Source organism: Canis lupus, chromosome 18 (assembly GCF_048164855.1).
Source record: "Canis lupus baileyi chromosome 18, mCanLup2.hap1, whole genome shotgun sequence".
NCBI lineage: Eukaryota > Metazoa > Chordata > Mammalia > Carnivora > Canidae > Canis > Canis lupus.
In genome coordinates, this window is record NC_132855.1 from 42,787,775 (window position 1) to 42,814,523 (window position 26,749).

General features: G+C 39.8%; 1 protein-coding gene across 5 annotated transcripts in view; it reads left to right on the forward strand.

Moving 5' to 3' along the window:
* The window catches only part of CDK6 (cyclin dependent kinase 6), a 244,420-nt gene that overhangs the window by 171,985 nt on the left and 45,686 nt on the right, over positions 1-26,749 (forward strand). For all 5 annotated transcript variants that reach the window (XM_072784181.1, XM_072784183.1, XM_072784184.1 and 2 more), the window contains exon 5: positions 57-166. In XM_072784181.1, the coding sequence (XP_072640282.1) occupies positions 57-166 (110 nt within the window). The remainder of the gene's footprint in view (positions 1-56; positions 167-26,749) is intronic.

Below are 26,749 nucleotides of genomic sequence, written 5' to 3' on the forward strand. Positions count from 1 at the left end.
AGTTGAAGCAACCAACCCTCTTCCACAGTAACGCTCAGATCCGTTTGCCCTTGCAGGTCGTCACACTGTGGTACAGAGCTCCAGAAGTCCTGCTTCAGTCCAGCTATGCCACCCCCGTGGACCTCTGGAGTGTTGGCTGCATATTTGCAGAAATGTTTCGTAGAAAGTAAGAAATACCTTTTGTTTTGCTCTGTCTTCATTGGAAAGAGACATTTTGGGTCTTCAGTAATTTAAGTGGCAACATAGCATTTCTGTTTCAAGTAAGGTCACGAGTGTGTGTGTGTGTGTGTGTGTGTGTGTGTGTGTGTGTATCTCCATATCCACCTGCTTTGGGCTGCCACATTCAAGCTTGTCCTGGAAAAACATTCTTGGTCCTTAACAGTGAAGTTTTATAGGACTCTAGCTTCCACTTCTTGGAGATTCAGGGAAGGAAACATGCCATTGTCCCTACAACTTATTTTTGTGGGTGATGATGGGACGTAGAAATATGCTCAAGGTGGACTTTGTCCACGGTAGAAGGACCAGGGCTGTTACATGTATGGAAATTTTGATGCTGAGAATAGTTGCTTAAACACAATGTTCAGGCTAAAAAGGACCAGGCAAGGAAGATGTCAGCACTAGTTCAGAATACTGCAAATGCTGTCAGACTGAGGAGATTAGACGTATTCAGGCATAACAGAGAGCAAAGTAAGGACCAGGGATTTAGAAATTATAGAAATAAAGGGTTTTGGTCAGATGTGGGAAAAAAATCTAATATTGGACAGTTGTCTGAAGAGAAGATTGGCGTTCGTGAAAATAGCACATTCTCATTAGGTGTCTAAGAAGAAACTAGGTCACCCCACACTGATGTTTTCAGTGGCACTAGTAGAGTAGGCAGGTGGGCTGAATGACCTCCAAGGACCCCTGACTCTTAGGGTCTGTAATTCATTTGTTTGACTTTCAGGTCACAAGAAATAGCCAAACAATATTATAAAGATCTGCCGGGAAAATAATCCATACGTGGGTACTAAATTCAGCAAATCAAAATTAAGCAGAGAGCCTAATCATAATCTGTTAACTCGTTGTTTTCTATTTTTAGAAATAAAAATAAAACAGAAATAAAAATTCTGTTTTCCATGGGAAATGTGAGTTGGAAAGCTGAGTATATATTCCTATTATACATGTTATGTTCAAAATGTCAGCTACACAGTAGCTCAGAAGAAAGAGAAGTGGTCAGCCATTCCTTGTCTGTTCTTTTAACCAAATGAAGTTTAGTGCTTATAATAAATTTGGGGACCTATTTTTAGAACTCAGCATTTTTTATATGTGGCTCACAGGAAGGAATCATACCAAAGAAATCAGAATACATAGATGTTCATTGCAGGCCTACTGTGTGCCGAGTACAAGACCAAACCTCTCCCCTTCTGTTACCTTTTTACACCTCCCCATGAAAGATAACTGATACACAGTGATAAATTTAACTGACATCACGCAGCTAAAAAGTAGCAAGAGTATTGCTCCAAATGAAGTCCTGTGCATTTTAATCCAGTGTTGTTTTTCTATCAAGGAGAGAGGAAAAAAGTAATATTGAAGGTAGCTTCAGTGTTTGCCCAACAGGCTAAATAAGTGATTTAGGAGTGTAGTTCTTGTACCAAAAACCTCAGTATCTCTGAGGACCTTGGTAGAAATGCAAATCCCACCCCCTCCCCTAGGGTCCACTGGATCAGAGGTTCTTGGGCTGGGGCTCAACAGCCTGTGTTTGAACAAGCCCTCAAGGTGATCCTAATTCACCCTCCAGGCTAAGAACCACTGGGTTGGATGACAAGATCACCAGGGATGAGCAGTCTTTAAATGTGCAACTCCCAGATCTCTCCCTTAGAGATTCTGATTCATTACTGGGCTGGGGCCAGGCATTCTTGTTTTTAAAAGTACCTCATGTAATTCTTTTCGTCAAACAGGTATAGAAAACATTGTGTTAAAGGATTATGGTCACAGGTGCCTGGGTAGCTCAGTCAGTTAAGCATCGACTTTTTGATTTTGACTCAAGTCATGATCTCAGGGTCATGAAATCAAGTCCTGAGTCTGCCCCCCCACTCTGGGGAATCTGCATATACCTCATTCTGCTCTGCCCACCTGCCTTTTCCTGGCTTACTTTCAAATAAAATAAATAAATGAAATCTTAAAAAAAAATAAAGGATATGGTCAGAACAGGAAATAATTTACTGTCAGCATTGCAGGATGGAAGTCAGGACAGTTATTCTAATTCATCTCATAAATAAGTTCATTAAGCTGAAAGCTGATTCAAGAAATGTACAGTAGAATTAGATTTCTGTGTCTAGAATTGTCCTCAAATACAAAGAATGAGTCCTTCTTTTGTAATGGGATGAGAGTGGTCAGTTATTTTTCAATAGTACAAGACTTGATACCAGCCACTATTCATGATAAAATCAATATCTTCCTGAAAGATGTTAAAAGATAAAATTTAAGATATGTAGTGTTAAGCATTCACTAGTAAGGAACTTGCTATATTTCTAAGTATAGCTAGTCACTACTTATGGAACAGTTGCAACCTAAATTTTCATTTTAGATCATTAAAACATTTCCCACTGAAGTGGCTTGCAGAATCCTATGTAAGTCTAGCTTGTGGAATACTGTATAACCTGGAATATATATGAAATGTTATTGGTGCTAATTCATCAAAACCCATTTTCTGTTTATAACATTTTTTCTGTGGGAAAATTCATTCTTTGTTCTAATCCACTATGACAGGGATATACCCTTATTTTCACCCTAGCATGAGAAGGGGGTACTCAGTGTTGGAGACTCAGAGAAGGGCTCCTTCCATGATGGCAGCAACAGCCAGCCTCAGTTTGCTGAGAAAGTGAGATGGTGGGTAGAAACCCATTGGCTCTTTAGAGATGCACAGAAGAAAATTACCCTTTCTTGGAGCCTTGCGTAGAGGTAATAAATTGATAATTAATTGCCTGAAGGAGGAAGCAATATCAGAATCCAGTCCTCTGTGCCTTTCTGGCTGAAGAATGAATCCAGGCTTACCACACATCATTCCTAGCCTGGGCGTTCTATCTCCTAGGTAGTTCCTGCTGGTTTGGCTTTGACCTTGAATATGGCTGTGGGATCTGACCCTGTTCCTGCTCTGTTCATGTTTGGTATTTCCTGTGATAACACCAAGATATCTGAAAGTGCATGCTTCTTACTCATGCCAGATGAGTTCTGAGGTCTAGCCCCCAGCTTGACCTGATTGTAGCTTAAGTCCTGAGTCGGTGTTGACACACCTATTGCAGTGTCCAGCTGAATTTACAAGCCATAGATTCTGAAAGCAGACTCCCTCATTACCTTAGGTTAATCCTAAATCAGAGAATGTGGCATTAGCATGTGTCTACCCCGGGGTTCCTGCTTGTTATTATGGCAATATTTCCCAAATGTTGTCATCTTTTTTAACACCTTCATGGTTTTTCCATATTCTTGAAACAACTATACTTACTTAAATTTTTACCCTAAACAATTTACTTTTTTTTTAGTTGAAATATAATTGACATATTAGTTTCAGGTGTACAACATAGTGATTCAGCATTCATGTACATTGCAAATCAATCACCACGTTAAATCTAGCTACTATTTGTCACCATTCAAAGTTATTATGTATTATTATTAACTACAGGCATACTTCATTTTATTGTACTTTGCAGATACTGCCTTTTTTCTTTCTTTCTTTCTTTTTTTTTTTTACAAATTAAAGTTTGTGGCAACCCTGATTGAACCAAGTCTGTCTGCAACATTTGTCCAACAGCATTTGCCCAACAGCATTTGCTTATCAGTTCATGTCTCTTGTCACATTTTGCTAATTCTTGCAATATTTCAGACTTTTTCATTATTATCATATTTCTTATGGTGTTCTATGATCAATGATAAGGACCCACCCAAAACTCAGATGATGGTTAGAATTCTTTAGCAAAATATTTTTAATTAAAGTATATACATGGGCACCTGGGTGACTCAATGGTTAAGCATCTGCCTTTGGTTCAGGTCAGGATCCCGGGGTCCTGAGATCGAGTTCTGCATCCAGCTCCCCACAGAGAGCCTGCTTCTCACTCTGCCTATGTCTCTGCCTCTCTGGTCTCTCATGAGTAATTAAATAAAATATTTTTTAAAATTAAGGCTTATACATTGTTTTTTTAGACATAATGCTATTGCACATTTAATAGACAACAGTATAGTATAAACATGACTTTTATATGTACTAGGAAACCAAAAAATTGATTTGATTCACTTTATTGATACCCACTTTATTATGGTTGTCTGGAACCAAACCCACACTATCTCCGAGATTTGCCTATATTTCATTTATTTCTGCTCTCTTATTTATTATTATCTTCCTTCTACTAACTTAGGCTTTGTTCTTTTTCTGTTCCTTTAGGTATAAGGGTAAATGCTTATTCTTGAAGTAGATCTGTATCACTGTAAAATTCTTTTTTTTTTTTAAAGATTTTATTTATTTATTCATGATAGACATAGAGAGAGAGAGAGAGGCAGAGACACAGGCAGAGGGAGAAGCAGGCTCCATGCTGGGAGCCCGAGAACTGCCGTTGCTGTGTCTGTAAGCTTTTGGACTATTGTGTTTACCTTTTCATTTGTCTCAAGGTATATTTTGATTTCCTCTTTGATTTTTTTCATTTACCCAGGGGTTATTTAGCAGCTTGTTGTTTAGCCTCCATGTGTTTATGTTTTTTCTAGTTTTCTTCTTGTAATTTTTAGTTTCATACCATTGTGGTTTGAAATGATGCTTTTATATGATTTTAATCCTTAAATTTATTAAGACTTATTCAGCCACTCTGTGCCTTTTGATTGGAGCAGTAGTCCATTTAAAGTAATTATTGATAGATATGTAATTATTGCCATTTTGTTTATGACTTTCTGGTTGTTTTTATAGTTCCGATTCCTTTCTTTTGTTCTCGTCCCTTGTGAGTTGGTGACTTTCCTTAGTGTTATGTTTATATTTCTTTCTTTTTATATTTTGCATATCTATCAGAGGTATTTGGTTTTTGATTACCATGAGGTTCCTATATAAGATCCTACATATTATAGCAGTCTATTTTAAGTTGATGGCTGCTTGAGTTCAAGCACATTCTAAAAGCAGTACATTTTCACTCCTTCCCATCCATGTTTTATGTTTTTGATGTTATATTTTACATACCATTTTGTATATTCCTTGACAAATTATTGTAGTTCTAGATAATTTTATTCCTTTTGCCTTTTAACCTTCATACTCGCTACAAAGTGGTTGATCCCACTACCTTTACTATAAATTTACCTTTTTACCAGTGAGATTTTTTTTCATGATTTTCTTCTTTCTTGTTATGGCATTTTCTCTTCCATTTAAAGAAATCTCTTTAACATTTCTTGTAAGGCCAGTTTCGTGTTGATAAACTCCTTTACTTTAGCTTTTGCTTCTCTGCAAAACTCTATATCTCCTTCTATCCTGAATAATAATCTTGCTGGTTAGAGTATTCTTGGTTGTAAATTTTTCCCTTTCAGCACTTTAATATATCCTACCAGTCTCTTCTGGCCTGTAAAATTTCTGCTAAAAAACCAGCTCAGAGCCTTTTGGGGGGTTCCCATGTTTGTAACTATTTATTTCTCTCTTGTTGCTTTTAAGATTCTCTCTTTAACTGTTGACACTTTAAATATAATGTGTCTTGGTGTGGATCAATTTGAGTTCGTCTTTTTTTGGAACTCTCTCTGTGCTTCCTGGACTTGGATGTCTTTTCCTTCACCAGGTCAGGGAAGTTTTTAGCCATTATTTTTTCAAATAGGTTTTCTGTCCCTTTCTGTCTCTTTTCGCCTTCTAGGATCCCCACAATATGAATGTTAATATACTTGATAGTGCCTCAGAGGTCCCTGAAACTATCCTGATTTTATTTTTTATTTTTTTCTTTTTGCTGTTCCAATTGGGTAATTTCTACTTGCTTGTTGTCCAGATCACTGATCCATTCTGTATCCCCTAATCTGCTGTTGATTCTCTTAATGTATTTTTCATTTTAGTGACTGTATTCTTCAGTTCCAATTGTTTCTTTTTTATATTTTATAGACAATTTACTTTTTTTTAGCCTCATCCTGAGCAAAAATATATAAAATCACAGATCTGATGAACTAGTTCTTTATTTGTTTAGTGCACACCCAAATATATAACCTTAAAACTATTGAGTAATGTAGTCCATGTTCAGCCCCTAAAATCATCTCTCTCACATATCACCGGTGGTCTATGTTGCATGTGGGAAACCTTGTAACAGGTGTTTCATTAGTCTACAAATAACTTACAGCATGGCCATTAGATGCAAGACCTTTTTTTAGAGAAGAAATTAAATCCTACTGGGGAAGAGATGCATTGCATGCATGATTAGCTGATTAGCCTGAGCCAGGATAAGTGTTCTGAAGAAGCATAGGGTTCTGTGAATAGATATAATGAGAAGACTCTTTCCAGGGAGGGAAAGCAGTTTCTCACTGGAAGGCCAGAAGTCAGGATCAACCTTCCCATACAGGCCACATCCCAGCTGTTTATATAAAATTGTTGAGGAATAATCATTTCTGTATTAGTAAGGCTCACCATTCTCCATAACCTAGGGAGAAAAATAAAAAAAACAAAGGGAGGTAACACTTGTCTGCCATGTGACAGAGCCAGGGCCAGGCACTTCACATGCATTATCTCAGTAAACCCACATTCTGAGGACTACTATCCAGAGTTTCCAGATAACGAACCAAAGTCTTCTCCAAGGAGAGTAAATAACTTGTCCGTGGACAAACAGCTCTTAAATGGCAGAGCCAGATTTGAACCCAGGGCTGCCTGACTCTGTAACCTTAGATTTTTTTCCCCTCTGTCATGTTTCTGCCTTTGCTATTGTTTTACCCTAGTAGGTCATACTTTATCTGGAATGTTTTGTGCATTATTACAGTGTAACAGCAATGACATTTTAGAAAGGTCAAGAAGCAAACCATACATTTAATAGCTTTGATTTCCAGGCGCTCCCATATTAGATAGGTTGACTGGGAAAAAAAAGAAAAAAGAAAATAAAAAGAAAGGTTGACCAATTGATTCTCTGTAATATTATTAAGGGCTGCCAGAGAATTTTAATACAATCTGTCTCTATTATCTTGGTTTAATTATTGCCACCAATGACTTACAGTGACATGCTACAAAATGCGTAAGAATTGAAATTTTTTATCTTCTTCCTATAGCTCTTTGCCTATGGGTGGTCCACCTATACCCTACATTGAGTTACATTTTAATACTAAAAAACATTGCTGTGAATGTAGTCAGTAGACAACTAGTGAGATCGAAGGATGGCATGAGATGGGATAGGATGGATGGATGGATGGATGGATGGATGGATGGATGGATGAGATAGGTTGATTTTTAACTTCATAGCAAATTAAATTCACAGTTGCTAGCTATCCAGGTTATCTTGTGATCCTGCTCAGAACTATTGTCTGTGGTTTGAAAGTTATGGGGTTTTCCAGGTTACAGCAAATTCATAAAAAGAAAACGCACATTTAAAAAAGTAAAACATGCTAATTCTTTGAGGGGAAAAAAAACTAATCCTAAAACTAGTTCTTTGAATATGGAGATTGTGGTAAGCAGATAGTAATTCTTAGAAGTTCTGAGTTGCCAACCCTACTGATCCCTAGCTAAGAAATGCCAAATGCCACCAGGAAGAACATAAATACAGTCACTGTTGGAAGGAAACAAACAAGGCTTCATGGCTACATTATCCCATGTGTGGTGGCCTTTCTAGGTTAGTCGTCATTGATTTCTATGAATTAAACACACAGTAGCTGAGAAACTGACAGTGAAACTGTCCTTTGTGGCTGAGTGGTCTGTGAACTAATGACTTTAAAATGTCACTGAGTGCCTTGCCAATTTTCCCGTTGGTTACTATGTTGGTGTTTCCCCTTATTTGAGTCCTCTCTTTAGTGACATCAGTAAATTGAGGTTCTTAACTGGCTGACCTGAAGACCACACAGGACAAGCCCTAACCTTGAGGAGAAACCCATCACCTCAGGTTAGGTCAGAACATGTGTATGGAAACTAGAGCATACAACTGGACCTTGAGAATTCTTATCTCTTCTGGGATGCTTTCATAGGCCTTTTTTTTTTTTTTCCTTTAAAGAGTCAACCAGGGGCACCTGGGTGGCTAGTGGTTGAAAGTCTGCCCTCAGCTCAGGTCATGATCCCAGGGTCCCAGGATGGAGTCCCACATCAGGCTCCCCAAGGGAGCCTATGTCTCTGCCTCTTTCTCCATGTCTCTCATGAATAAATAAATAAAATCTTTATAAAAAGAACCAACCCAAAAGGAAGAACTTTAAAGAAGCATTTTCTTGAGTAAGGAAATACCCCAAATGGTACCTAGGAAAAGAACTAATCTTGGTTGAATAATGCATTAGAGTAGTTCTAAGAACGAATGAGTACTTTTTAACGTAATCAATGTTGACCTCTCTTATGCTTAATATGTATCTTACTTTAACATGAATTTGAAAAATGCGTTTGTTTTCCATGATGCATACTGAAAAGCCACCAAAGGGCATGGCCTGGCCTTTCCCCATCAGGGCAGCTCTGCAGCACTCCAGCACCCAGCACTCCAGTTGGGCACCTTGGGGCTGCCTATTTTGTGGTCTTCTCTGCAAACTAGATTTTATCCTTATAGTACTCTTCCTGCCAATTTTGCCATCATGTTCTTCCCTCCAACTGCACAAGTCATTGCTTCCCTTTACCTGGCAATGACTGGTCTGGGACTTCTCTCCATGGTCTTATCCCTGTTCTGAGCAACCTGCTTTCCCCCTTCTCTGGCTCTCCAAACTGTGTTAATCCTTCCCTCTTGGTCCTTAGGATCCCTGTTCTGGGCCAGTTTGTCCCCTTCACAGAACTTTTTCTTGAAGTCTCCTTCTTCACGCCTTTTCTGTCAATGCTCTCTTCACCTGGCCATCTGGTGCTGGGGGTACTCTTCTACCAAAGCCTCCTAGCTCCTTTTTGCCACCCTCTCCCGCTTTAGTCTCCCCCTTCCTAATTATATCACCTTTCACATAGAACCAGCGATTTTTTTTAATATAGAGCTCTTTTTAAGCATAATAGCTTTATCAAAGCTACTCCAGAGTTGGAAGCACTGTTACTGATGGAAGTGGTTGGCATGTAAGAGGAAACAGCAGACTAAGAGTCCTGACCAACTTTGCTGCATTGTTCAGTGTACCCTCTCCCTGTCTCCCCCTGCCTGCACTTAGGCATCCCGGACCTTCTGATGAACTTGTGCCCTCTGCTCACTCCTCAGGGGCCCTCACTGCACCTTAGGGATCATCGTCATCCATGTGTTCCACCTTTAAACCTGAAGCTCCATGCAACAAGGACATGTAGGCTTTCCAGCACTTGCCATCTGGGCTTTTGGTGGCCACATCTCTTCTCCTCTAGATCTCTTCCCTCAGTCTCAGACCTGGTCCCATGCACAGTTCTTTACTCTCCAACCCCCACAGTCCCTAAGCCCAGTCTGTCCTTGCACTTCCAGCCCAACATTCCACCACATCTCCACTTGACTGAGATGAGCGAGTCTATCCAAAGTAAGCTCCTTTGTGCCCCTTCTTTCAACTCAAAAATCTCTCATATTCATCCCCTCTCTTCCTTCTCTCCTCTTTTTGTAAAGATTTATTTATTTATGTTAGAGAGAGAGGGGTAGAGAGCACAAGCAGGAGAGGGGAAGCAGGGAGAGGGAGAAAGAATCTCAAGCAGACTTCCACTGAGCGTGGAGCCCCCCGCACCGGGCTCAATCTCGTGACCCCAAGATCATGACCTGAGCCAAAATCAAGAGTTGGGCGCTTAGTACACTCCGCTACCCAGGTGCCACCTTCTCTCTCCTTTTAAGGAAGGATGCATTCTCCTTCCCTTACAAGACAAGTCCTTCAACTGTGTTCTCCATGCTACCCTGCTCCTGGACACTGCCACTATCCATCATCCCCTTCTGATTTGTGACTTCAGAATCTCCCTGTCCCTTAGCTTTCATAACTCCTTTCTAGAAAAGACCTCACCCTCCCTTTTCTGTGCCCTCAGTCTTTGTTCTTGTCTTCATGGCCAAATTTCTGAAAAGAACAGGGTCTCTACATGCAGCCTCCACTTCTTCACCATTTGCCATTCCTTAAATCCTTCCAATGATAAAAATTATAGATAATGCTTAGCAAGCACTTACTACAAGTGCTTTTTGGTGCCTCAAAATACATAATTTCATTTAAATCTCGGAGTGACTTTGTGGGATACTGTTGACCCCCATTTAACAGGTAAGAAAACTGAGGCCCAAAAAGCTTAAGTAGTACAGAGTACCACAGCTAATAAATGACGAGAGGCTCTAAACCCAGGCATATCTATCTGACTGCTCAATCCTCCTGGCAGTCCATCTGCTGCCTTCTGAGCTAACAGGAACCAGCTCTCTGTTCTCTTCTTGGTATCTTCAGCATCTCAGTCTGGTGACCACTTATTCCATTAAACTCTTCCTGGCCTTGCTGTTGGTAAAGAAAAAGCACAGTGCTGGATGCCTCTGCCTTTCTTTATCTCTTTTACTGGCTCTTCTTCTCTCCCAAGCCTAGATGCTTCTGAACACTTTCTGTATAGATAAGATACAGATGAGTTCCAGAACCACATTTCAGTTCTCTGATTGGCTGACTCTCCACCAACCATCTCACAGACACCTTACCTTCACCAAACCCCCGAAACCAGCCATTTCTCTCGCCATCTCCTTTCCTGTTAATGGCATCCAAATTCCCACAGTTACCCAGCTAGGTTCCTAAAGTCACTTAGGATCTTCCTCATCCTTCTCATATATTTAAGTCCTGTGGATCCTGTCTCCACAGGGATCCCTCAGATCTCGACTTCCATCAACTCAGTTTGGTCCTTCATAGGCAGCCTGCTTTCCTGTGTCCTGCCCGCTCATGGATTTAGCATAAACTAATCTTCTTATTTGTCACCCCTTTGTAAAAATGTATTAAAACTGGTCTAGCAAGACACCTGGGTGGCTCAGTGGTTGAGCTCTGCTTTTGGCTCAGGGCGTGATCCCAGGTCCGGGTTTCGAGTCCCACATCAGGCTGCCTGCGAGGAGCCTACTTCTCTCTCTGCCTGTGTCTCTGCCTCTCTCTCTCTGTGTCTCTCATGAATAAATAAATAAATCTTAAAAAAAAAAAAAAAACTGTTCTAGGACCCTTGGCTCTCAAGACCTTCTAAAGAAGCCCCAACTTTATTCTGGCCTCAGTACATACTCCTCTCCAAGATGTAACTTTATGTTACTGAAAGTGACCTACTTTAATCCCAAAATTTGCCCCAGGTTTTCCTCCTTAGAATCCACACATTTTTCTTGATCTGGGTACCAACCTGTCCCCTTTCATCTCCAGAGCTAACCCTAGAAGCTGCCTCTTCAGAAAGAGACCTGCCGTACTACCCACTCCCCCCCACTCCAAATGGCTCCTCAGCATTCCATTTGTCTTGTCTCATGGTGCTTTTCTCAGCCACATTCTCTCTGGGCACACACGTTGTCCTCCACAGCTGCAGTAATGATGTGGTGCAGAGCAGTGTTCTTTCTCAAGAACCAGATTGTTCACTCCATGTCATTCCTCCCTCACCAGTTCTGTGACTGAAGACAGCTCATTGGCCTGGAGCTTAGTGTCTTTATCTGTAAAATGAAGAGGCCTGTATAAGATACCACATCTATGGTGTTCACACTCCTGGATGGTTCAGGCGTTAACATCCTTTCTTGCTCCCACACTCAGTTTTGTTCAGGTTAGCTTGATTTCATCTTTTTTATATATTGGGCTTCTGAGGTTTACTGGATAATGTCTAAGATTCATTCTAACTCTGATATTGCTTCTGGGTAGAAGCATAATCTGGTCAGTTCTGGAACTCTTACTGATGTCTGGCACAGCTAACACTTATCGACAGAGCTTATTACATACCCTTGAATATGGTCCTGAGCACTTGACATATATTATTCAGTTTAATCTTACCACGTGATTTGCCCCAGAATCCCACATCTGGTCATTGGCAGAGCTTGAACTCAGAGCTATATGGTCTATAACAGGTACACTGAATTGTACAAGCAACTCTAAAAATTAGGCATCAAGATATAGAGGATAGCATTGTAACAGTTGGGGTGTATGTGTGTGTTCATTCATGCCTCCCTCTCCACCTTACTATTCCTTTTTTAAACATTTAAGTATATAGACTTTCCATCCATGAAGGTCTAAAGCAACTCTGCTGAATAGAAATATAACATGAGCCACAGTGTAATTTAAAATTTTCTAGGGGCCCTTGGGTGGCTCAGTTGGTTAAGCATCTGCCTTCAGCTCCCCACGTTGGGCTCCCTGCTCAGCAGAGAGACTGCTTCTCCCTCTCCCCTTTGCCCTTCCCCACTGCTTGTGCTCTTTTGCACTCTCTCCCTCTGTTAAATAAATAATTTTTTTAACCGATTAATTAAAATTTTCTAGTAGCCACATTTAAAAAGGTGAAAAAAACAGATAAAATTAGGTTTTTTTTTAAGATTTTGTTTATTCACAAGAGACACAGAGAGAGAGGCAGAGACATAGACAGACAGAGGGAGAGGTAGGCTCCTCACAGGAAACCCAATGCAGGACTTGATCCCTGGACTGGGATCACGCCCTAAGCTGAAGGTAGATGCTCAACTGCTGAGCCACCCAGGTATCCCTAGTTTTAATAGTATATTTTATTTAATGCAACATATCTAAAATATTATTTCAGTATGTAATAAATATTTAAAAATATGAATGAATGAATGAGCTATTTTACATTCTTTCTTCATAATAAGTCTTTAGACTCCAGCATGTATTTTACACTTAGAGCACATGTCAGTCAGACTAGTCACATTTCAGGTGCTCAGTAGCCACCTGTACTGTACAAGATCACACAGCTCTAAACCATCAAATAGAAAAGTAAAAAAAAAAAAAAAAAAAAAAAACAGACTGCCATTTACTGGAAAGGGAAGAAGTGAATCAGTGCCCTTCTGTCCTAGGCTCATTGAATCTATTTTCTAGTTTGGAGGCTTTAAAAAGTTGAGGTCCTTGTATGTAAAACTAAAAGAGTTGATGTTGATGTTGATATTGATGCAGCTGCTGGGCCTTTGTCCCTGAACTGGTGGCACTTGAACGCCAACCTGCAAGTGGGTTTGTCAGCACCTGCAGATCTTCCCCTCTCTTTTAAAATTGCGTGCACCTGGAGCCTCACAGTCTCTGTGATCTCTCTACATCCCACTTTAAGAAACAAGAATTGCTAAGGACAGAAACAAATTAGGAGATTTAGATGCCAATTAGCTTTATTGAAAAGAAAAGAAAAATTTTTAATCACAAGGTAGAGTAGTCTGGTTGCAAAATGCCAAATGGCACAGAAGTGTAAAAGTGAATATTATCTTTTCTGTACTCATCCAAAATCTGCTTCCCAAAGATGAATTCCTGGTTGTACTTCCAGATCTTTTTTATTGCAAATTCAAAGGTGTGTGTGTGTGTGTGTGTTTATAAATACATATATATATATATATATATATATATATATATATATATATATACACACACATACTTATAGATGTACATTGATAAAGTTGTGTCACAGAGATGGGCTTACATTGCCTTAGTCACTTTATTTTATCATATGTTATATCAATTCATTGAAATCTAACTCATTTTTAAACTGTTGAATAATTGCCAGTTCATTTATCTCATAATTTAATTTCCCATTGATGGACATTTAGGGGTTATTTGTTTTTAGTCTTATTGAAAACAATTTTGCAGTAAAATCCTTGTGCTTATTTTGCGGAACATTTGTCCAAGTATTTCTGTATGGTGAATTCCAGAAGCAAAATTACAGGGTCAGATAACATGCATACTTAAAATTCTGCCAGCTAAACCAAATTGCCCCCCAAAAAGCTTCAATTAAACTCTGTTTTAAGTTTAAGGTGGGAGATCGGATTGAGGTTCTCAAAGATTAGAAGTATTGGCAAGAGTAAAACAAGACAGGGGCATCTAGGTGGCTCGGTCAATTTAGAGTCTGCCTTCGGCTCAGGTCATGATCCCAGGGTCCTGGGATAGAGCCCACATCAGACTCCCTGCTCAGCAGGGAGTCTGCTTCTCCCTCTCCCCCCTGCCCTGCTTATGAGCTCAGGCTCATGCTCTCTCGCTCTCACTCTCTCTCTCTCTCTCAAATAAATTAATAATTTTTTTAAAACAAAACAAAACAAGGACACATATAAGCCCTGGCTATGTCCTCTATCCATATTTAAAAATAATATCAAGAGGGAAGTATAAGTGAATATGGTAATTTTATAAAAATTAACTGTTAAGCTTAACTGTTGTTAAGCTTCGTTTGAAACATAAGAGACCTCCTTCAACTGTAAAATTCACTGTGGGTTTCCTTTCTATCAGTTGTGTAGTGATAGGGAAGGAATCAACCTCCTTTTGTCAGTTAAAAAAAAAATTATCTTAAGATTAAAGTCCCAAGCAGTTTTTCAGACTAGTTTTTTTCCAGTGCACAGACAACATGAAGGTCATTCTGCAGAGCTCCAGAGTGCCTAGGCTTGGAGAATAATGTATATTGCGGCATGATCTTCGTTCCAGGCAAAACTTGGAATGTGGCCTTCTTTTCACATTGCCCTTCCTTCTTGGTCTTCTTACTCTCCAGACCTCATGCATCTTTGCTTCGGATTTTGCCTTTGGGTCTCCTCATTGCATTTACTCTGGAAGCACTTGCTTTAACACTGATGGTCTCCTTTCTACCTTGGTTGTGAAGTCTCCGGTGTTCTGGTCATATCTTTCAACCATTGCTTTGAATAAAAATATATGAGACAAGAAGCCATCCACTTTTAATTATAAAACACAAACAGAGAAAGTAACTATTTTATATAGTGAAAGCTCGTTCTTACCAGTCCAATCTTTTAATCAGTGACAGGCTTGTCTTCGTTGTCCCCTGGCTCCCCTGGCAGGAGGTACCTCCCAGCCCTGAAAATTAAAAAGTACCGAGCCTGTGCAGAATTACTTTAGCTGGAGGTTGGACCTCTGATCTGAGTTGAGTCTGGCCTTGTTAATACCATCAAAATGTCATATAACATTACATTTGTTGTTTTAGAATGTTCATGAAGATTTACCAGACAAGATGATAGACACTATAATGAATAATACAAAGTATTTTAGATAAATATAAATTCAGGAGATATTATTGTATTCCTGAATAGTTTTCCACAGAACAGCATTACGGCACCAAATTACAACAAATGGGAAGATGTGACAAATGATTCCATTTGGTCTTGTCCTAAAAAGATAGGGTATAGTGACAATCTGTCGGTAACTCCATGTGGCCCATTGCTGTGGGGTGGTCTGGTCTGTCTGATACCCATGCTCCATTGTTTCATACTGGGCTTCTGCCTTCCATCTGGCTTCTCACAGTGACTGAAGGAGCTCATCATCTGATAAGACCCAGTCTCTGGCTTAACTGAGAAGTATTGGACTTCTTTTTTTTTAATAAAAATTTTAAAAGTTTCCTAGATTTTCTTCTTTCTCTCCTTCCATCTTTTCTCCTCTTGTCTACCATTCAGGCTTCTCTCCTCCTCTTCTGCCCTTCTTTTTCTCTTTCTTTCTTCCACTCTCTCTGTGTCACTCTCTTGCTGTTCCCTTCTCCTCAATTTAACTGTGAGAGATCCAGGGCATTTAACATGGCCTTCCATATATACCTTCTCTGATAATACATGGTAGTACTGAGTTTCTGGTTTATTGTTCCAGCTTTGCTAGCTAAATTAAATTTTCAGAGATTAGAATCTATTCAGAGATAGGTCTAAGAGCAATCAGCTGCTTAGGGGTTTGTGTGTATATGGTACATATGTATACACATGTATGTGCATATACGTGCACGTCCTTTTATAAAAGCAAGAATATGGTTTATTATTTCTGGATCTTGTTTTCTTATAAACATTTCACAAAATCTTAAGATATGATAGAAAGGTGGGACAGAGACAGCTATAGATACATGGGCAGTATTTACTTGCTAATTGAAGTATTGCAAGGTTCCGTTTAGAATGGCAGGTTTCCGTTAGAAATGAGATTTTACTATGAGCTGAATTGGATACTACTAGCTCTTCTTTTATCACTGGCACAGTTCAAGTTTGCTGGATATTCTCATTCTGAAACCTGGGAGAAGGTCCAAAACCTTGGAAATCAGGCATCAGGAGCCTGCCAAATGTGTTTGCGCTATGTTGCCCAACCATTTAGTAATCATATGACATACTAATATTTTGATATTCAGAAATAAACTGGAAGTCAATTGCTGTGTGTTTTAAGCTAGTCAGAGTCATATTGAATTCTACAGGTATCAGCATGTAATAAAGTTAATTTGAAAGGCACTCAGTTAAAAAAAAAAAGAAAGGCACTTTCTTAAGTGGTATGGGAATGAACTGAATATTGGGAATGAACTGTCATATTGAATTCTACAGGTATCAGCATGTAATAAAGTTAATTTGAAAGGCACTCAGTTAAAAAAAAAAGAAAGGCACTTTCTTAAGTGGTATGGGAATGAACTGAATGTGTAGATATTTTACATTTTTCCCCCTAAACTGGTACCTTTTTTTAAAGATTGCATATTAATAGCTTCTTGTGTCTGTGAGCTCTTAATCAGAAGTCGTTAAAAATGTTAGGACCTTTTAGTTTAAAATGATTCCTACTGCCCCTCTCTCAATTTCCTACTAAAAAGACAAAACCAGAATTAAAACTAGCAGTGAGAGAATTATCAAAATTATTGGAAAAATTTCCAGTTAGCCAGAACTAGACTTAAAAATCCATTTGGTCCCTTGGTGTTGTTATGTGCACCTAAAAATAATTAGATAGACTTTTCTCTCTCCCTCCTTCCCTGGTTTCAGAAACACAAGGTTCACTCCAATTCAAAAAATGGTCAGCTATTCCCAACCATTGTTCTATTGAGATCACTACAGTGTGTTGCCTATCCTCTGCCGTCAGCATTCTGTTTCATTCTTTCTTAGGTATGAGTATACATACCAGAAAAAGGAACAGGGGAGCTGAGAAGAATAGGGTAATCAGGAGGTAGACACATGAGAGCAATATTAGATGAAACATGGTAGATATTAAAATTGATCTAAGAGCTACTCAGTATTTCAGTATTTACAGAATGAGTTCAAGTAAAGTCTACATTTTGTTGACTACAACTTGTCTGGGCTGTCACCCCTTTTAGAATGAGAACACCAACTAAAAGAATAAAATTCTTGTGGCTTTTGAAAAAAGACTTACTGATCAAGGCAAGTAACATTATTTAGAAGTCCAAGAAAAAGATAGAAAACTGAAAAGGATAGCAAAATCAGAAGAAAATTTCTAAAAATTAGTAGACTAATACAGAATACTAGAAGACATGCTCTCTAAAACAGAAACAAAGGCTCCAAGCATTGAGCATTCTGAAACGCAGAAACAGCAAACTAATGTGAGAAGGGAGGTAGATACTATGTGGAGCTGTAGGGAAACCCCGTACAGGGACACAATTAAAATCTGGTCAGAGGGAGGGACGAATAGATGGCTCAGTCAGTTGAGCGTCCCACTCTTGGTTTCTGCTCTGGTCATGATCTCAGGGTAGTGAGATCGAACCCCACCTCAGGCTCCACTCTGCTTGGGAGTCTCCCACTCCCTGCCCCTCTGCCCCTTCCCAAATGCTCGTGCACTCTCTCAAAAAAAAAAAAAAATCTGGTTGGAAGGAGTAAAAAGTAGAATTAATACTATAGGACAGGGAATCATTGATTTAAAGGACAGTATTGAGACATTCTCACACAATGCTGAGGAAAAGAACAAAAGGTTTGAAATGGTAAGAAAATGACAAATAGGCAGAATAAAGAATGGAAACTTGGCTTAAGAAATTGATGGCCTTGAAATGCAGTAATCAAAAACATAATTATAGAACATGTTCCTGAATGGAGACAGGATTTGAATATATGAATTCAAAGGTCTCAATATTTGGGGGAAATCATTGAAAAAGAGGCCATAGTGGTTGGGGTGCTCAGGGCTGCGAGTACAGAAAATTTCATGTGGGTTGACTAAAGAATAAGGAGTTTATTAGCACACAGAAACAATGATTCCAGAAACAATGATTCCAGAGATAGGTGAGCTTCAGGATTGGCTTAATCCAGAGGCTACAGCTTCATTTCTCTAAGATTCCTTTAACTATGTCCTGGCATCCTGGAAGACTGTCTTCTCTTATGGCAAAATGGTTGCAGTGGTTCCAGGTGTCACATCTTCAACATCAGGACGCTCAGACAAAGAACACATTCATTGTACCTGGGGTCCAAAGACAAGTGCCAAAATTCATCCTGAGAACTGCTTGTGGTATATGCCTGCACTTGAACCAGGGACTGACACCAGAGAAATGGATTCTGTTGACCAGATAGATGGTGGTCTGAAGAACATCAAGTTCTCTTATAAGGTGAAAGGGAAAAATGGGTAGTGGAGAGGCAACCCATGGAATCTGCCAAAAAGGCTGACACAGGGCACATTTGGCAAATGTTTGAACTTCATGGAGAAAGAGAAAAGCTAACAAGGAACAAATTTATTTGAAAGCTGTGCAAAAAGGTAGGAAAATCAGGCCAGCCTCAGACTTCTCTTTTATTGAACTAAAAGGCACAAGAGAATTAAGAAAAAATCTTCAGCTGGGTGAGGAGTGGGGAAGAAGTCTGTGCCCAAGAACTTTGTACTCAGATGAGTTGTCTTAAACAAGTGAAGGCAACAGAAACGTTCATATGTGCAAGGATGCACTTACTGTTGGTTTGTTTGTTTGTTTAATACAACTTGGGCAAACTTGAGCTAACTGAAAGAGATATCAAAATTAGCACATCAAGAATGGGAAGCCACAGTATGAGAGGACTGGTGGCCTTCCCTGAGGGGCTGTCTTCAGCCCCAACACCCAACTCTGCACAATCATTCTGAGGAGAACTGTGACTTCAGCAGACCTCACCTGTTTGTACTGGCCATACTAATGACCCTATAGGAATGTGGTTGGGTTAGTATATTTTTCACAACAGGATCTGGATGAAGCTTAAAAGCAAATAATTTCATTATGAATTAATAGTCCTTATTATGAGACTAGCCCTGTAATTGGGCTTCAGAAATTCCCCTGAAAAAGCTTCAGGCAGAGTGTACCATCAGATTTAAAAGTCTAATTAAATATGACTAAAATTATGTTTCATTTTAGCCCATCTGTAACTAGAAAGAAATGGTCTCTAAAGACCTTTAAAAATAAGAGTAGGTCAGAGTGAAAAACTAAAGATGAAAAATAGGAAGGGAGATGCATGGGATAAGAAACAATTATAAAGACATAAAATGGAGCATCCAAGTTACAGTCCCCTCAAGGCACAGAGAGCCAAATTGACACTTAAGAAAATTGCAGAAGTGATGCAAAAGGCACTGGGTTAAATTTTCAGGTGGGTGATTTGTTCCTGCTGATACCATAATTTCTGGCATCTTCCCATTTTTCCTAAACACTGACTTTTTCTATTTAAAGATTATATTAACACAGAAAGTGGAATCAATCAAAATGTTCAACATTGGTAGAATTGCTTAATAAAATAATAGTGTATCAATTTAATTTTTAATGTATCCACATTGTTGAATATCTTTGGGTTGCTAATATTGCATCCTGTACTGCTTGTTAAAATATTGGCAATGTTTCCATACCCATTTGTTAAAAAGCCACTACCCAGAGTACTCTAGCTGCCTAGATGCCCCCTGCCTCTTCTCCCAAGATCCCCAGGGACTCCCTAGGATCCAACTAAAAGGTCACTGTCTGGCATGCCCGGGCTGATCCAGAATTCTGCTCCTGCCCTTTCATGTTAAATTTTTTTTTTTTTAAACTAGTATCTTAGTCAATAGAGATGTACTCCTAGGACTATACATTTGCAGAAATCCCTATACTCTCTTTAAGTCCCTTGAAGCCATCCTGTGCTTCTGGCAGTCATTTCTTCCAGCTATCATTTGAACAGCTGCTGATCTCAGGCAACATGTCAAAGACCTTTCACCATTCCCTAACTGGCTGCTGTTAGGGACCTATCAGGTCCAGGACCCTATTTCCTGGACCTAAAGACTGCTGGAAACAGAGTAAAACTTGGAATTTAACATCCTGCTGTGAAATTCTTCCTTTGTTTTGTTTGGGGGTTTTTTTGTTTGGTTTTTTGGTTTTGTTTTTGGTTTTGTTTTTGAGTCAGGGTTAGCATATCTACCACTGTTAGCAATCTTGGCACAAAAATGTTCACCAAAAATTGTACCTATAGTGGCACATAAATAGGTCTATGCCCTAATCCCTATGAATTTCTTTCCTTCTAATGGCAAAAAGGCAGCTGTAATGAAGGTTATGAACCTTCAAATAGGGAGATTATTCTGGATTATCTGGGTGGGCCTAATCTAATCATGAGAGCCCTCTCTCCGGCTAGAGGCAGGAGATGGGGGAAGAAGAGGGGAAGTCTGAGAGATTTCAAGTGTGAAAAGGATCCAGCTCACTGTTGCTGCCTCTGAGATGAAGAGGCCACATTAAGAACCAGAGCAAGGTCTCCAGGAGCTAAGAGTGGCCTTCACTAGACAGCCAGCAAGGAAGTGGGGACCTCAGTACAACATCTATATGGAACTGAATTCAGCCAACTCCCTGAATGAGATGGGAAGCTCCAGTCTGGATTACAGCCAGGCCAACATCAGTTTCAGCTTTGTGAGACTAACAGAGACCCAGTTGAGCCAAGCCATTCCCAGATTTTTGATCTACAGAACTATGAGATGAATTATGGGTGTTGTTTTAAGCCACTAAATTTATGGTAATACATTACAGCAGCAATAGAAAATTAACAAACACACCAACATATAAAGTAATGGCAACACAACAAAACAAGTGGAATAAGCCATAAGCGTTCCAGAATACACAATTCACAAAGACTATTTAGTTGCTCTCTGGCTGAGAATGTCTTACATAGTGAGGACTATCAGTTCCAAAGGTCAAAAGGACCTAGCAGTAGCTGCACCCAACCAGCACCCCACATTCAACCAAGAGCGTACAGAGGATTATGTCGGGGGCTGATAGAGAATTGTGTCTGGGGCCGGAGAGGGGCAGAGGGAGACACGAATATGTATGTACTATATATCTTTTTTTATATCATATTTTTGTAAGAAAAATACTTTAGAGATGAACCATTTCACAAAGTGGCCTTGAGCATTGCTGTGATCAAAAGAGCATGAGTATATTAGTAGTTCCTTGTTTGTTTACTTTAAGGGTAATGGTGTATATAGTAACAAATCAGTGAAAAGAATTACTATGCAAGGGGGTTTTGACAATGGTACATGAGGGGCTTTTGATGATGGTACATGCAGTCCCATTTGTATTTTATTTCTTCTGGTACAACTGTAAAACTTTGACAAGCTTTTGAAAATGTGTTAGCATGTGCTCTGCGTATAATTTTATGGTCCCTGAATTCTGCAGGCTACTTACGTTAAGGCTTTGACCCAACTGGAAGGTACAGTGAATTGCTTTGTGATATGAATTGCACTCGTAATATGCAAAAGGGAAGTTTGCTGATATGTGCTATAATCCAAATGTAGTAAAGCATAAAGGATTGACACTCTGGAGCCAGACTACCTGTATTTAAATCCCAGTTCTTCCACTTACCAGCTGTGTAGCTTTAGGCCACTTACTAAACCTCTCTGTGTCTTCTTTCCTTTTCTGTGGAAATGGATAAGAGTACCTCTCTCCTAATTAATTGTGAGAATTTAAAGTGCTCAAAATAGCTTAACACATTGATAGGCAGCAATAAATGTTATCTATCATATGATTTTTTATGCTTTGATGAAAAATAGAAATATTCCTAAAATTGGAGCTTTTTGACTTCTTGGACCTAAAAAACAAAGATCCCCAAGGTCTCCCTCAAGTAGAGATGACCCTACCCATCCTGCATCAGCTACCCAAACCAGGGTTTGGTTCTGTCCCTGCCCACTGTTATTTTCCACTTCAAATTAGTGAGGCTTTCTAGGTAACATTGCCATTACAGTATTTTCTTTAATACAAAAATCTTTTTTTTTAACAATGTTAAAGGACATTTCTCTATCTGCTGTTTTGAAGAATTATGTTTCATAAGATGTAAGGTGTGCTATGAAATGGTAGGATAATACTAAAATAATCTGACAAATTCTGGTTAAAACACAAGTTTCCTTACTCAGGACTCATCAGAGCTCTTAATATTAAGGTAGCAGATTTTGGAATTTCCAGGATATATTGTGCAAGGCTCCCCCAACATATTTAACAAGTTCTTTTTTTAAAAAAAGATTTATTTATTTGTTTATTCACAAGAGACACAGAGAGAGAGAGGCAAGATCCCCATGGAGAGCCCGATGCAGGACTCTATGCTAGGGCCCCAGGATCACGCCCTAAGCCAAAGGCAGACCTGAGCCACCCAGGTGTCCCTCCCCAAATGTATTTAACCACAGAACTTTTCTCTCAAGATATGCCTGTTAAAAATTCCCTGGGAGTGTTCAGCACATCCAGTTTGGTAGAAAACTGCACTAAAATATGAGCATATTTCACCAAGATTATTGCAGATTTGTGAATTAAGATTTTTATGAATTGTATCTTGTTCTAAAGGAGATATTATAGTTATACATCCCAAATATATGTCTATATGTACATGTTTCCAAATTAGATTTCAATAAAGCAGTGAAGTTCTAATTCTTACTTTGTAGATTAAAAATGGCCCTGGCTAGGCTAGATTATTAATCTTTCCCAATAGTCCTTCTCTTACACATAATGAGAATTGTGTTCTAAAAGGACATGATCCTCCACCTGGCCAAGACTGAGTCCTCAAATACATACTGAACTGGGCATTCTCAGTCTGTCATCCATAAATCGAGAGAGGCCTTTTAAAAACAGTTTGTATTTTTAGCCAGCACCATTTTTTGAGATGGTAAATTCTATAAGGTCAGTATCCTCTAGTGAAGAAATTCTTTTCTTTTGTCCCAAACTTACCTCTCCTCAGTATTAGGGATTGACTCCTTAATTTGATGTTCAGGATTGGTGAACACGACCTAGTTTTCTCTGATCAATTTTACAGACTTCAACCTTCTCCCCCTCCTTCTCGTGTTTTGCCTTTCTAAACTAACAAGTCCCCATTCTTCAGGCTGTCAGAGATTGACGGCAAGAACTATGAAGCATCTGAGATTTTACCCTCCTTGCAAGCTAACCGATTAGTCCACCACTATTTCATGGATGCTGGCAGAAAACACACAAGACTCCTAGGTTAGAGACCAGGACAGTTTATTACTCAGCAGTAGCAGCAGCTAGAGTACCAGCATGCACACCAGCTCCCATGGGGAAGTAAGAAGGCTGAGAGGACTGAGTGACACCTGCACACAATGAGTTATGTTACACAAATCAAACTCCAGGCTTAGGGAATGCGGTGTTTCTGACGGGCAGCATGTCCATCTGACCTTTGCCCCAGTGTGAGACACTATATTAAAGAATAAACAGACCTGCTGTTGCCCCAGAGGGAGACACTATCTCTTATCTCCCAAAGGCTGCTCACTTGAAAATCTAGTCCAGGACAAAAGCTACCAGCGCCTCTAACTCACAAGATGTAGAATTATAACAGCTGTCTCCTCCATCCCTTACTAATGTAATGATTCTTTTCTCTGCTGTCATCATACACATACCAAGATCTGTAGCCAGCCCTGCAGTATTTAGATGAATACAAGTTAATGCTTTTATGTCTTGTCACAGAACATGAAATTCCAGAGGGTTAGGGACATTTGCTTTGTTTACTTGGATATCCCAAGGGCATAGAACTGTACTCACACACAGTCAGCATTCCATAAATATCTGTTGAATGTGTCCATGGATTTCCTAGATCTTTTTTACTGGGATCCATACAAGGATGAATTGGCTATTTTCCTTCAGTAAAGTTTGTTTTTTATTTTATGTTCCCAGAAAGCACTTAATTTTAAATTTAGAAATGTTACATCAGGGCACTTGGGTGGCTCAGTACATTAAGCATCTGCCTTCAGCTCAAGTCATGATCCCAGGGTGCTGGGATCGAGCCCCATGTCGAGCTTCCTGCTCAGCAGGGAGTTTGCTTCTCCCTCTCCCTCTCCCTCTGTGCACTCTCGATCTCTCCCCTCCCTCTCTCTCTCTCTCTTTCTCTCTCTCTCTCTCTCTCTTTCTCAAATAAATAAAATATTTTTTTAAAAAAAGAAATGTTATATCATTTTACTAATCAGAGAGATGTAACATATTAAATAGATGCTGGTTCTAGCATTTTTTCCTCTGGGTAAGTCTGATGTTTAGAATTACATATATTCAACCCATTTACATCATAAAGAAATGAAACTTACCAAAACCAGGGATTCTTATGGTTTTTCTTTGAAAAACCTAGAAGGTAGTTAAGTTTATTCTGGGCACTATGGGAGATAGCAAAAAGTCAAAGACCACTTCTCACTTATGCATACCAAGGTCTGTGGCCAGGACCTCAAAGAGGTTATAACCTACATGAGCAAATAAGATGTGTGAGTGTGTAATACTTAGCAAGCAATACCAGACTCTGTGCATACGTAAGTGCTAAGCTAAGTGGTACAGATTTAAATATTAAATATTACAAGAGCTCAGAAAAGTTCAGTACAACTCTGAACTGGACTAGAAAAAAATAGAGGCTTCATGAAGTTAGTCTTGAACTGGATTTTGGAGATAATCAGTTGTATCCTTAACAAGAACCGCATTAGACAAGCCACAGAAATAACAGTGTGTTCTGGGAAAAGCACAATCTGGCTGGAATGGAAGGTAAAAGTTTGGGAAATAGTGTGTTTTATCCACAATCACTGTTGGACTATAAGAACTGCACACACAATCTTTATGACTTCTTTTCCAGTCTGTTTAACAGTGCACAGCAATGAAGCCACACCTTTGGGCAAATATAGCTGGGATGAGAGAGGCCAAAAGATAGAGCCCTTCTAAGGAGGATCCATGAAGTAAATAAACTCTAAAGGAAAGACTTGGAAGGTCATCCAATGTACTCATAAATTCCAGCTATTACCAGAGATGAAAGGGAAGTGAGAGGCATGAAGAACAATAGGAAGGAGTGTTCCCCAGGTCCCTCCAACTGCCTGTTTACAGTAGGGGAGGAGCAGCAGGGCTGCCCAGATGGCAGAGCCGAAGTTAGAATGAAGCTTCCTTGCCCTAAGACCTCTTTAGGAAATCCTGTTTGTGACAGTGGCTTCACTGCAAAGTAATCAGAAGCCCTCCCTGTGTCGTAGAAGTACACTTCTGGATTGACCAGCAGTTTCTAATGAGTTTGAAATCTTACTAATATGTGCGCTCAGCAAGATAGAAACTGGGTGTCAGGTGAGGCTTGGGTCAGGCCTTATTTTGCAAGCATTTACTTATCTTTCTTGTGCCATTGAAATGCTGGTAACACAATAGCATAAAAACAAGATAAGCCTCATCTTTCTTCCTGTATGGGTATGTTAGGGAATGATCGTTTTGATGGCCTTTAAAAAGCAGGAAAGGGCAAAGCCCTGTGATGCCATTTCTTTGGCATTGCATTACTTCATTAAGAGAATTCTCTTAAAAGCCTGGGAAATACAGCTTCAGAGTGAAGAGAGCTAAGTTGAAAACACCCTGGAATCCAAACCAAATTAACCATAAGTTTCATCTCCACTTTGACATCCACACTTGGGGTCTGTGCTCTTCTCCTTTGCTTCTGCCACTCAAGTGGTTTTGGATATGGAGGCACACAATATGCTTTCTCTGCCAAACCTCATAAAATAGGATTTGTCTTCCCTCGCAGACAGGTGGCCAAGCCGTGACAGAGAGGGCTCTGCCTGGCTGCTGGCCACTCTGGAGACGCAGCCCTGCATCGGCACAGCACCAGGCCACGTATCTGACCCTGTGGCCTCACAATCTGGAGGCCCATGTTGGCAGCCCCGGGTGCTGACAGCTTTGGTCAGTTGGTGTGGAGTTCTACTGGCAGACAAAGAGAGCAGGACAGCATGCTGCTCCATGTCACTCTGTGTGACGGAAGAGACTTCTAAGGCCCTGGATGTGTGTGGAACCGTAAAATGGCTGCTCCAATCAATCATTAAAATACAGGCTTTTCCTCCATCTTTTTTGGGGGGAGGTGGGGAGAAGGAGGAACCGAGACCTTGGGAAAGGAAATTTGGCCTTCCCAGATGGTACACATTACTTGATGGGTAATTCTGCACTTAATTCTATGCATCAGGAGTGGATTTCACAAGCCTTTTTCTTGTGAGACTAGATTAGTCCTTAGGGTTAATTTTTCGGTATAGAGCAAGTATTATAATGGAGGGAAAAAAATAGACTTCTGGAAGCCAGGGAGTAGAAGGTCTCAAGATACCAGATTGCTCTGTGAAGGGAGCAAATGACCATTTTTATTACAGGCTTTGAATACAAGAAAATAATTGTGATTTGAGTTCTCTAAACATCAGAAATATTGCCCTAGCCATATATGGCCATGGTCCTAGTCCTCCGTATCCTCAGGGAGCTTCCCTTCTCCTAGAGAAAATGCAGTCAGATTCTAGTAAAGAAGGACCTAGGTCCTTCTGTTGCCTTCAGGCTGTTGCCTTCATCAGACTCTCCAGAATCTCTACTTAAGAGATAATAAGACGACTGCTTTCAGAAATACAGAGAAGCTGGGTCAGCCCTCACCAGTTCTGA